Genomic DNA, 13,791 nt, shown 5'->3' with positions numbered 1-13,791 from the left:
AGACAGGGTTATCAGCCGATGCATCTGAAGATGTGATCCGGACCACTTGTCCAACAGGTCCCACTGAAAAGTTCTTGCATGGAACCTGCCGAATGGAATTGCTTCGTAGGAAGCTACCAATTTTTTCCAGGACTCGAGTGCAGTGATGCACCGACACCTGTTTTGGTTTCAGGAGGCCTCGGACTAGAGATGACAGCTCCTTGGCTTTCTCCTCCGAGAGAAACACTTTTTTCTGGTCTGTGTCCAGAACCATACCCAGGAACAGTAGACGCGTCGTAGGAACCAGCTGCGACTTTGGAATATTCAGAATCCAGCCCTGCTGTTGTAGCACTTCCCGAGATAGTGCTACTCTGACAAACAACTGCTCCCTGGACCTCGCCTTCATAAGGAGATTGTCCAAGTACGGGATAATTATTTCGGCCATTACCTTGGTAAATACCCTCCGTTCCGGGGACAAACCAACGGCAACGTCTGGAATTGGTAATGACAATCCTGTACCACAATTTTGAGGTACTCCTGGTGAGGAGGGTAAATAGGGACATGCAGGTAAGCATCCTTGATGTCCAGTGATACCCTGACAATTCTCCAGGCTTGCAGTAATCGCCCTGAGCGATTCCATTTTGAATTTGAACCTTCGTACCTAAGTGTTCAAGGATTTCAATTTTAGAATGGGTCTCACCGAACCGTCTGGTTTCGGTACCACAAACATTTTGGGATAGTAACCCCGGCCTTGTTGAAGGAGGGGTACCTTGATTTCACCTGCTGGAAGTACAGCTTGTGAATTGCCGCCAGCACTAACTCCCTATCTCTGAGGGCAGCAGGCAAGGCTGATGTGAGGTAACGGCTAGGGGGAGTCGTTTCGAACTCCAGCTTGTATTCCTGCGATACTACTTGCAGAACCCAGGAATCCACCTGTGGGCAAGCCCACTGGTCCCTGAAGTTCCCGAGACGCGCCCCCACCGCACCTGTGTCCACCTGTGGAGCCCCAGCGTCATGCTGTGGACTCAAAGGAATCGGGGGAAGATTTTTGATCCTGGGAACTGGCTGTCTGGTGCAGCTTTTTCCGTCTTCCCTTGTGCAGAAAAGGAAGCGCCTTTGGCCCCCTTGCTTTTCTGAAGCCGAAAGGACTGTACCTGATAATACTGTGCTTTCTTAGGTTGTGAGGAAACCTGAGGTAAAAAAAAATTCTTCCCAGCTGTTACTGTGGATACGAGGTCCCAGAGACCATCCCCAAACAATTCCTCACCCTTATAAGGCAGAATCTCCATGTGCCTTTTAAAGTCAGCATCACCTGTCCACTGCCGGGTCTCTAATACCCTCCTGGCAGAATGGACATTGCATTAATTTTGGATGCCAGCCGGCAAATATCCCTCTGTGCATCCTTTATATATAAGACGACGTCTTTAATATGCTCTATGTTAGCCAAATATTATCCCTGTCTAGGGTATTAATATTATCTGACAGGGTATCAGACCCTGCTGCAGCAGCACTATTCATGCTGAGGCAATTGCAGGTCTCAGTATAATACCTGAGTGTGTATATACAGACTTCAGGATAGCCTCCTGCTTTTTATCAGCAGGCTCCTTCAAAGTGGCCGTATACTAAAACGGTAGTGCCACCTTTTATGACAAACGTGTGAGCGCCTTATCCACCCTAGGGGATATCTCCCGACGTGACCTATCCTCTGGCGGGAAAGGGTACGCCATCAGTAACTTTTTAGAAATTACCAGTTTCTTATCAGGGGAACCCACGCTTCTTCACACACTTCATTCACTCATCTGATGGGGGAACAAAACACTGGCTGCTTTTTCTCCCCAAACATAAAACCCTTTTATGTGGTACTTGGGTTAATGTCAGAAATGTGTAACACATTTTTTATTGCCGGGATCATGCAACGGATGTTCCTAGTGGATTGTGTATATGTCTCAACCTCGTCGACACTGGAGTCAGACTCCGTGTCGACATCTGTGTCTGCCATCTGAGGTAACGGGCGTTTTTTGAGCCCCTGATGACCTTTGAGACGCCTGGGCAGGCGCGGGCTGAGAAGCCGGCTGTCCCACAGCTGTTACGTCATCCAGCCTTTTATGTAAGGAGTTGACACTGTCGGTTAATACCTTCCACCTATCCATCCACTCTGGTGTCGGCCCCACAGGGGGAGACATCACATTTATCGGCATCTGCTCCGCCTCCACGTAACCTTCCTCATCAAACATGTCGACACAGCCGTACTGACACACCACACACACACAGGGAATGCTCTGACTGAGGACAGGACCCCACAAAGTCCTTTGGGGAGACAGAGAGAGAGTATGCCAGCACACACCAGAGCGCTATATAATTGCAGGGATTAACACTATAACTGAGTGATTTTTTTCCCTAATAGCTGCTTGTATACACAAATTTGCGCCTAAATTTAGTGCCCCCCCTCTCTTTTTAACCCTTTGAGCCTGAAAACTACAGGGGAGAGCCTGGGGAGCTGTCTTCCAGCTGCACTGTGAAGAGAAAATGGCGCCAGTGTGCTGAGGGAGATAGCTCCGCCCCTTTTTCGCTGACTTTTCTCACGCTTTTATATGGATTCTGGCAGGGGTATTTATCACATATATAGCCTCTGGGACTATATATTGTGATTATCTTGCCAGCCAAGGTCTTAATATTGCTGCTCAGGGCGCCCCCCCCAGCGCCCTGCACCCATCAGTGACCGGAGTGTGAGGTGTGCATGAGGAGCAATGGCGCACAGCTGCAGTGCTGTGCGCTACCTTGGTGAAGACTGAAGTCTTCTGCCGCCGATTTTCCGGACCCTATTCATGCTTCTGGCTCTGTAAGGGGGACGGCGGCGCAGCTCCGGGAACGAACATCAAGGACGGGTCCTGCGTTCGATCCCTCTGGAGCTAATGGTGTCCAGTAGCCTAAGAAGCCCAAGCTAGCTGCAAGCAGGTAGGTTCACTTCTTCTCCCCTTAGTCCCTCGTTGCAGTGAGCCTGTTGCCAGCAGGTCTAACTGTAAAATAAAAAACCTAAAATATACTTTCTTTCTAGGAGCTCAGGAGAGCCCCTAGTGTGCATCCAGCTCGGCCGGGCACAAGAATCTAACTGAGGTCTGGAGGAGGGTCATAGTGGGAGGAGCCAGTGCACACCAGGTAGTCCTAAAGCTTTCTTTAGTTGTGCCCAGTCTCCTGCGGAGCCGCTATTCCCCATGGTCCTTACGGAGTTCCCAGCATCCACTAGGACGTCAGAGAAATAGGAGATAGCATCAGATCTTTCAACAGTCTTAGCCTGGGTACACACATATATTATATTTCACGAGATGCCGCGTCGGAACGACAAATCATGATGATACTCTAATGTGTACCCGTGATTTAGAGTTCCCGCGGGTCGCAGACATCTTCCAGTCGGCCGCGCTGCGCGGAAGATATCGTGTGCCACCTGGTGCAGTGTAATGAAGACGGAACAAGATGTAATCCCAGCGTTCATTACATCACTTAAGCCCCATGCACACTAGATGAGAAAGTGAAAGATGTCGCTGAGAAGGGCCGATCTGAGCGACATCTTTCACAATCTCGTCCAGTGTGTACGCTCAATGCCGTTACCGATGCGCGTTCCCGCGCATCATTAACGACCCCCTCCCTCGTCTGAACACGCACAGATGAGGGAGGTTCTCGTTAACGACAGCGATGCCGGTTCCCCCATCGCCGCTAATATCGGCGTCGGCGAGGATCGCCTAGTGTGTACCAGCAATATGGCATGGTGCGAGACGAAAGGAAACTATCGGCCTAGTGTGTACCCAACCTAAAGGTGGGCACTCACCTGCGGATTCCTCCAATGCGTCCTCCTGTGATTTGTACTACTGTAGGTACATTTCCGTATTTATGTATGAAGTGTTCTACCAGGGGGGGAATACACTTCAGTCTCACCTGGGCTCCCAGCATGTCCTAGATTTATCATATGCAGCCGTCACCTGATAATCTAATAATTTATCTTTCCCACATATGTCAATTATCAGAGGTTTTTTTTAATCGCTCATTGGGGGAGATGCATCAAACCTTCAAAAGCGATAGCCGATTCTCCACTTTAATGTCTCTGGAAGGTTTCATACATCTACCCGAGAGTAATTTGTCCACCCAGCTGCTCAGCTTAAATGGCGCACACCCGGGTGGGTCTTCAGCTGGACCACACTCCTGGGTGGAGAGATCTGCCATTGTTTTATATCAGTGTATGGTGACCAATCAGAGCTGCCGACAGAAGCCATCGTTTCTTTTAAGCCAATCGGCAGATAAGTTACCTGTTTCCGGGCCGCTCTCTTTACCAGACAGCGTGTTGGACAACGCGTCAATCAGGGCTTCTTTAAACTGGTCAAAGTGAATCTATGAAGAGAGAGAAGAAATTGTTATGTTGCAGCTTCCTTACAGTAATAATGTTCTCAAGTGTCTCATTAAACAGAACCCCTGTGCGCCTTCATATGTGGATACAAACAAACAGATCAGCAACCGTTGCCATAAGGGGATAACGTTTGTCACTACACAGAAATAAAGGTTTACGTCAGTGCGGATGGATGGACACATTAACCAATACTCATATTATATTTATTTTTAAATGTAAACTTATTATACAATAAAATGAGTGGGTGCATCCCGAGATACAACAATAGCAGCTATTGTGAAAATTAAGAAAATTTAAAAAAAATACAATAAAAATAACTAAATCAAAACGAAGAATCCTTCCAAAATACAATAATTGCAGGGGGTGCTGTACAGAGCCTGACAACGCTGGAATGCCTCCCCCATTGTTCCTGCGCAATCTGGACTCAGGCCCCAGCGTCACACAGCTGTGTGTATAAAGACAGATGGTGAAACTCAGTACTGAAGCAATTTCACCGTGACCAGATCAGATACAGCCCAAAGGGATTATACGACATGGCAAGAGCCTGATAACATGGAGGCAGTCATAAATTTGCCGCGCAATCTAATCTGTTTAATACAAGATGCAATTGTGCGGAGCGCGGCAGAGATGTGGCTGGAAGGGAGAGAATGAGTTTTGCCGCAATTTGCCCGTATTCAGAATCTATTAGTACGGCTTAATGTTGCGACTTCAGAAAGACAAGGTTTCCCTACCTAATAATAGGTGAGACACGAGGACATGAAAGCATTTGGGGGGAGATTGTGAGCTGGACGCAGCCGCGTCAGAATTTGCATATGGCCGTGGCAGCCTACTGTCTAAGATCTAACTAAGCTAACTGTGCGTCTGTATGTGGTTGCAGCTCCCACTTTTTTATTGCATCTGTGGTGCTTTCGTCATCCTCATTATCTGTTGGACATACACCAGCCCCATGATAGGTACAAAAGAACAATCTGACACCAGTGTCCCAACTAGGTTTGAACACCTGAAGCAAGCAAGGGAGATGGGCTACATGCCATCACACGCAGCCATTCTACACATCTTAATACCCAGTACCCCGAAAAAGCCCACATGACAGTCTCAATTCGCTCAAGATCAAACACAGACGCAGCTACTTGTTATTTTGGACAATAGTGCGGTGCATGAGCACCTGTTTTCAGATGTGGGGGCCCATTTATCTACGAGTTTAAACATACACAACAAGTTTAAAACTCATTGTTTATGATAAATGGTGCGCCAGCCAATCAGCTCCTGTCCTGTGTTTGAAAAATTACAGCTGGCAGCTGATTGGCTGGCATACCATTTATCATACGCAACAAGTTTTAAAACTCATTGTTTATGCTAAAACTTATTGATAAATAGGCCCCTAAGACCAGTTCACAGTCTAATAGAAATTGGGAAATGCTTCCGTTTCTTAAAGTGCGTCTGAATCAGGCCCACATCTGCTTCACGGCTAAGACAGCACACACTGGAAAACAGCGTTAGAGGACAGCCGCTCTGCAGTATAACGCATTACAGTACCTTCATCACCTGCACAAAATAAGTGTTGCCATAAAACTCATATGTGCTGCCCCCTGGAAAGTGCAGCCCTATGCATGTGCCTGTCTTGCCTATACAATACACCCAGCATTGGTAAAATGTCGGGTAGGCGAGTGCTTTGCCTCTGAGGTATATGGATGAAAATCGAAAGTGGGAACAACTCATATAGGATTCCAAGTATGTGAGTGTATGGAAGTAGGATAAAGTCTGTATTTTTCAATACTAAATGCAAGTTTGTGTAATATTCCAGCACTAGGCCCCCCATTTCCATCATATACATTACGCTGAGACGATAATCTGTGCCAGTGAATAAGCAACAAAGAATTCTAACTAAAAAACGGCAAAAATGTAGACTTTGTCTGGAAAATAAACGTTCTATACACAAAACCGCCACCGACTGTGCCCAGCAACATAATTTTTATAAACAGTTAAATTATGCACAATTTTGAGGACAACGCCCCCTTAAGGCGAATTTCAGGAGAAAAAGAAAGCCGCCAATGAATGACCAAGAGCAACAAAATCAGCCGCTCTCTCAGGACTGATTTTCAGGCCTAGTACAGAAACCACATTGCAAATAAATATTATTTCCTGAATATAAAGACGCAAGTCCTCAGAGACTATGGCCAATCCTGTCTTTCTCTAAGTAAATACAGTTCTAAAGAGGATAAACAAGCCCTGGCTCTCCTGCTGTGGTAGAACTGGCTGCCTGGGGATGCTGGGACTTGTACTTCCACAACAGCTCTACAGTCAGCCATTGTCCTGGGCTGCATTGCCCTGCAAAGCTTTTGTGCAATCCACAAGGTAACGACGGACCTGTGGGGGGTGGAGGTGGGGTGATCACCACATTTAAAGAACCAGCAGCACTTTTTTTTGCTTGTTGCAGCTACATTAGCGGAAAGATACAAGTGGCCAAACGTTCCGCCTTCCAGCAGGGTAGTCTGCAATCTCATCTCTTTGTTTTGCCAGACATGTCACTCTCCCCGACCACGGATAACACAAGCATTTGTCATGACAGCTCATGAATATGTATTTGTACTGAAGACAGCAAAATGAGGACACTGGGAAGGGAGTGGGAGTGTGGAGGGGATGGGGGGGTTACAGAGGGCAACGCTGTATCAGAGGTACTGCAGCTGCAACATGACATGGAAATAGATAATTGATGTTGCCATCAGCGGGGTGCTGAACTCACCGCTCATATTTCTAGTAATAAATCACTGATCCCTAAGTGAAATTTACTCCTGTCCACGTCTCCTCATTTCTTATGCTACGGTTTTTGTCTACAGCAATATAACGATATACCTCCCCCTACTCATATAGGACTGACAATAACTACAACGAACGTCTCTGTGGACCTACTGTATGTGGAGGCGATACGTTACTCCACAGGCTTAAAAATGGCTAAAAATATAAATCTCCAAGGCGCATTTGGGACATGCAGCCAATTCTCTAAAACAAAGGGCGCAACTCCCAGGCGCTACCTGGTTGGGGACTTATCATACATATACAGCTAAGCTGCACTATTTTACTGGCTCATGCTAATTAGTGTCTGGGCATTGGATTAGAATGTGTACCACACATGCCAGGCACATCTCTCACATCTACTCTCTCTGCACATTACACCTGCCCACCTGCACTGCAGCATGGTTCTGGCAACGTGCAGTCACTTGTGCTTTTTTTCTTTACTCCCAACTCAGAATCAGGCCCATAGTGAGAAGGTTGTGTCTATGTTGCCTTCGTGCTAAGGACCTGGACGTGACAAAACGAGAGGGCAGGAGAGCACTTCCGCCCTTACAGCATCTAAATGTCTCCTTCGTTCTCCGATCGTTTGGGGCAAATTTATTTCTCTATGCAGCATTGGACCCTCGCGGGCTCGCTTCGCTCGCCACGCATTGGGCTCGGTGTCTCGCTCCGCTCCGCTCGCCACACTTTACTATTCCAAATAGATTGTGACATGGACCCAGGGGGTCATGGGAAAGGTCCTTAGCGCGAAGAGAATCTAGACGCTACCATAGTGAGATGTATAGTGTTGCTGGGAACTCTGCTCCTCCCACTACATAACTCTCAGTCTGTGGCTTCCTGCTGCCTCCATTCCCTCCTCACATCATGTCACTGCCCCTGTCACATGCAGCCCTGTCCTCACTGACACATCACTCCTATCCTGATATACTCTGTGCTGCTGGGGACCCTGCTCCTCCCACTATATAACTCTCAGTCTGTGGCTTCCTGCTGCCCCCATTTCCCTCCTCACATCATGTCACTGCCCCTGTCACATGCAGCCCTGTCCTCACTGACACATCACTCATCTCCTGATATACTCTGTGCTGCTGGGGACCCTGCTCCTCCCACTATATAACTCTCAGTCTGTGGCTTCCTGCTGCCTCCATTCCCTTCCTCACATCATGTCACTGCCCCTGTCACATGCAGCCCTGTCCTCACTGACACATCACTCATCTCCTGATATACTCTGTGCTGCTGGGAACTCTGCTCCTCCCACTATATAACTCTCAGTCTGTGGCTTGATGCTGCCTCCATTCCCCTCCTCACATCATGTCACTGCCCCTGTCACATGCAGCCCTGTCCTCACTGACACATCACTCATCTCCTGATATACTCTGTGCTGCTGGGGACCCTGCTCCTCCCACTATATAACTCTCAGTCTGTGACTTCCTGCTGCCTCCATTCCCCTCCTCACATCATGTCACTGCCCCTGTCACATGCAGCCCTGTCCTCACTGACACATCACTCATCTCCTGATATACTCTGTGCTGCCAGGAACCCTGCTCTTCACACTATATAACTCTCAGTCTGTGTCTGCTGCCTCCATTCCCCTCCTCACATCATGTCACTGCCCCTGTCACATGCAGCCCTGTCCTCACTGACACATCACTCATCTCCTGATATACTCTGTGCTGCTTGTGGACCCTGCTCTTCCCACTATATAATTCTCAGTCTGGGACTTCCTGCTGCCTCCATTCCTCTCCTCACATCATGTCACTGCCCCTGTCACATGCAGCCCTGTCCTCACTGATACATCACTCATCTCCTGATATACTCTGTGCTGCTGGGGACCCTGCTCCTTCCACTCCCCTTCTCACATCCTGTCACTGCCCCTGTCACATGCAGCCCTGTACTCACTGACACATCACTCATCTTCTGATATACTCTGTGCTGCTGGGGACCCTGCTCCTTCCACTATATAACTCTCAGTATGTGTCTTCATCCTGCCTCCATTCCTCTCCTCACATCATGTCACTGCCCCTGTCACATGCAGCCCTGTCCTCACTGACACATCCCTCATCTCCTGATATACTCTGTGCTGCTGGGGACCCTGCTCCTTCCACTATATAACTCTCAGTCTGTGGCTTCCTGCTGCCTCCATTCCCCTCCTCACGTCATGTCACTGCCAGTTCTCAGACACATATTCTACTAGTAATAAGGCGCTATATTTATGGATACAAGTCAGTGACAGTATTGCAGCACGCACTTAATGCGACAAAGAGTAAAATCGATGTCACTCATAAGATGAAACGGAATGAATAACTTTATGCCCTGCGGCGTGACAGCTATTTGCAGCCAGGTCACCGGGGATAGTTCCCACCTGACCGATCACTTGATTGCCGTCGCGGAATAATATGCATTAATCTCCCCATAATACATCCTGGTCACCCTGCCCCCCGCTCTCCTCCCCCCGCTCCTGTCACTCCCCATTAGTGATACGTGACCGGGCTCCTTACTCTGCCAAGCGGGTTGCCCTGCAGAAGGGCTTGCTGCAGAGAGGGGGCCACTTCCTCCAGCTGGAGCATATGACAGAGGTCCGTCAGCTCTTCCTGTCCCAGGGAGCCAGTCCCCGTGGCGTCAAAGCTATCGAACAGTTCCTTAAGGCGAGCTTCATACTGGTCCTGCTCCATCCCATAGCAGCCGGTCTGTCCTGCAACACAACAACCACGAGGCAGCACATTAATATATATATTATATATAACATTTCCCTGCCTGACTGGTGCTACAGGCCTTATGGCACCTGATCAAGTATGACAATATCAATATAAACATTGCTGCATTGAAAAGGATTCATTTATCCCACTCCCAGTACAGACTATACAACAGGTCCCGGCCAAAAAGTTTCCAAATGGGAATCATTTCTGTGACTCCATTCCGGAAACCGGTTATGTAATTAATAGAGTATTCGTTTTACCTACTTTGCTGACAAGTGTACATTAAATATATTATTATTAATGAATAGAATTCAAAGAGATTCTACAAGTCACCAACATCAGATTGGTTGCTACGGGCAACATCACCACTTCTAAAAAAAAAAAAAAAAAAAACTCACACTTTAGTAAAAATACCCCATAATGTAATTTTTGCAGGGTTGCTGTATCAAGCAGTAAAAAGTTTGGAGAAATAGACAGCGGAGAAGTTTCCCACGGAAACTCGCGGGTTGCTATGGGCAACTCATCCAATGGTCCCCTTCTTCTGCACTCTTTACACTGCTTGTTTACCAACAAGACTAATATCAGTCATTCAGACCTCGCCTGGTTCCTGGTGAATGGACAGGCTACACATGAATATCGGCTCAGCAGACACACAGGTGTAGGTAATATATGTACTCTCCACCTTAGCCGACGTTACAGACCTGCATAATCCGCAAGCCGGTGATCACAAAATCCAAATATGAAGACAGATGCTCCTCTTCCCAGACAATGAGAGCGCTCTGACTGGAACCGGGGCGGATGCACTGAGACGTAACGCGTCTCCTCTCAGGCGCGCAGACAGCTCGTCAAGTGTTTTATTACTTGTTTAATAGAATTCAAATCACACCAGTAACGTTCTTCAGCAATTACTGTACGATATGTTCAATTAATAGGGTCTGTTATTAAAGCCCATCTATCGGGTATAATTTGTATCCCTGCAGGACCCTGGCAAGTTTGTTTATGGTCTCCCCCCCCCCCCCTTCCCAACCCAACAGCGATTTATCACAGAGATACAGCACCACGGTCTGCAGCCGGAGTAAATTAGGCCAGCGCCACCTGATCATTTGTTCTGGGTCTGACAACACAATGCCGCAACGCCAGGCAGAATATTAATAGGGCAGCAGAGAGAAAGACGGAAACACCAGATATATTATACAACACGCCCGCCACTGCAACAGCTGCAGCACGCCAGGTGGTGCAGAGACCGCAGTTATTCCAAGGTACCCAGATAAAGTTTTCTTTATCCAATAGCAAATGTATTTCTGCCTGTATGCGGAGAGGCGCCCCAGTCAGCAACATCAGCATCCGCATCCGCATTTACACCCAGTACACGATACAGCCATTTAGGTCTCACTTGCTCCCATGTTGGTAATCGTTTACTTACCACTATAAAGCAACCGGGAGCGACAAAACTACATTGCACTGATCAATGTGATGTGCGACATTTGTGGATGTGTGTGTGACAGAGTCTGAATCTGTGTAAGACGTGCTACGATGCAGCGAATGCAGCTTTTTCTCACGCCAAGTCTGTGACATTGCAGGTGTGGAAAATAAATTCCTGTGCAGTTAAAGTCGCAGCCCGGCGCCTATAGTGCACTGTGAGCCGTGCTCTGCGTTGTGGATAAGAAGATCCATTTAGAGAAATGACAGTATGCTGCTCCTCTCAGAACATCTCAGTCGCACCAGGAGCCCTCGCGGCATATGGTGTATACAAGCTAGGCGTTTAGTATGGTATCCCGGCGGTCAGAATACAGACGCGGGGTGAGTGGTAGGAAGCCCCTTGCGGGTTCGCTTCGAGCGCGGTGGCCCGCTGCGAGCACCACAGGTTCTATTCCCACTGTATGGGTGTTATGGACACACACGAGTAGGAATATCCGTGTCGCAGCTGCTGGCATTCTGGCGGACGGGATTCCAGCGTCGGTATTCTGTCCAACTACATGGTAGTTGATGGTAACTTCATGGTAGTGATGGTAACTACATCCCGTATGAGGATATATCTGTAGGCACCAATTAAAGTACAAAAGACTCTTTAATACAGCAGGAATATCTGCCCGCATTGGGCGCACTCCCAAACGCATAACCTCTGCCCAAGCGAAAATAAAATTATTAATCAGTATTTGCCAAACACAAGTGGTTCATAAGATCCGGTAACAGTCATCATCATGCGATATTTGCTCCTGACCGCCCACAAACAATACCGCAGTCCCAAGTACATGTGCATCTTTTTGCTGGTCTGCGCCAGTCTGCAGCTGCGGCAGGAAACACCCGTACTCAGCCTACGCTAGGAAGCCCCGCCCACCCATCCAGGCCTAGCGGGTGGAATCATACACATCTGCAACGCTAGTAAGACTCAGACACGTTTCTGCACATCAGCCCCAGCGTATCTCAATGTGATGTCACTAACACATTTCTTCTTCTTTCTCTTGTGAAATCGCTAAAAAAAATTGCATTGTTTTATTTAGATCTATTTTGCAAACTGCACATTAGATAAAGCGTATTAACACCACGCCTCCAGTACTTGTATTTACCTATAAAGCTACTTTACACATACCCCTATTATATCCTGTGCAGCAGTGTTTGTCACGTTATTGTGGCTTCCTACGAAGGATAGGAATATAAATGTGCCCGCGAAGGTCTGGCAGGTGCGTCTGGAGGGTTAATTTAATCAACTCCATTTGAAATAATCAAAAGACGTTTTTCCCCTTCATCCCAAACCTCTGTGATTGCATTACGCTCATACCCCAGCTCTCTGCTAGCAAGGCCTGGCGTGCTGCCAACGAGCGCAGCGGAATTAGCAATCACCATGAAGTCATTGTACGGAGATAGACGCGGCTTTGTCTTCTGCTATTGTGGCCAGAAAGGGAAAATAATTATATGTTTTTCTTTTCTGACAGATAATTATATTGACAGAGAAAAAGAAGAATCTATTATCAGCGAAACCTGGTCCTACAGACACCGAGGAGCATTATGTATCAGGATACAGAGAACTGAATAATGGCGTCTCTGCCCACCTGACGGAAGGTAACGGATGAAAACGCAGTCTTTGCCCACCTGGCGGAAGGTAACGGATGATAATGGCGCCTCTGCCCCTTGATAGGAGGTAACAGATGATACCTTCTGTCAGGTGGGCAGAGACTGAGTTAACGGATGATAACGCCATCTCTGCCCACCTGACAGAAGGTAACGGATGATAACGCCATCTCTGCCCACCTGACAAAAGGTAACGGATGATAACACAGTCTCTGCCCACCTGACAAAAGGTAACGGATGATAACGCCATCTCTGCCCACCTGACAGAAGGTAACGGATGATAACGCCGTCTCTGCCCACCTGACAGGAGGTGACGGATGATAACGGCGCCTCTGCCCACCTGACAGGAGGTGACGGATGATAACGGCGCCTCTGCCCACCTGACAGAAAATAACGGCGCCTCTGCCCACCTAACAGAAGGAAACGAATGATAATGGCGCCTCTGCCCACCTGACAAAAGGTAACGAATGATAACGCAGTCTCTGCCCACATGACAGAATGTAACAGATGATAACGCCGTCTCTGCCCACCTGACAGAAGGTAACGGATGATAACGCCGTCTCTGCCCACATGATAGAATGTAACGCCGTCTCTGCCCACCTGACAGAAGGTAACGGATGATAACAGCGCCTCTGCCCCTTGATAGGAGGTAACAGATGACAACTCAGTCTCTGCCCACGTGACAGAAGGTAACGGATGATAACGCCGCCTCTGCCCACCTGACAAAAGGTAACGGATGATAACACAGTCTCTGCCCACCTGACAGAAGGTAACGGGTGATAACGCCATCTCTGCCCACCTGACAGAAGGTAACGGATGATAACGCCATCTCTGCCCACCTGATAAAAGGTAACGGATGAT

The 13,791-nt window shown here is 48.0% G+C and overlaps 1 protein-coding gene across 9 annotated transcripts in view; it reads right to left on the bottom strand.

Annotated features, from left to right (window-relative positions):
• Positions 1-13,791, bottom strand: part of NIN (ninein) — a 135,284-nt gene that overhangs the window by 106,922 nt on the left and 14,571 nt on the right. For 8 of the 9 annotated variants that reach the window (XM_063948424.1, XM_063948425.1, XM_063948426.1 and 5 more), the window contains exons 2-3: positions 9,664-9,857; positions 4,278-4,359 (exon numbers count right to left, since the gene is read on the bottom strand). In XM_063948424.1, the coding sequence (XP_063804494.1) occupies positions 4,278-4,359; positions 9,664-9,837 (256 nt within the window). In that variant the 5' untranslated portion in view covers positions 9,838-9,857. The remainder of the gene's footprint in view (positions 1-4,277; positions 4,360-9,663; positions 9,858-13,791) is intronic. The other variant, XM_063948429.1, reaches the window with a different exon arrangement.

This window comes from Pseudophryne corroboree, chromosome 12, assembly GCF_028390025.1.
Source record: "Pseudophryne corroboree isolate aPseCor3 chromosome 12, aPseCor3.hap2, whole genome shotgun sequence".
Taxonomy (NCBI): Eukaryota; Metazoa; Chordata; class Amphibia; order Anura; family Myobatrachidae; genus Pseudophryne; species Pseudophryne corroboree.
The sequence above is the reverse complement of the archived record's forward strand: the minus strand, read 5'-3'. Positions and strand labels throughout refer to the sequence as shown.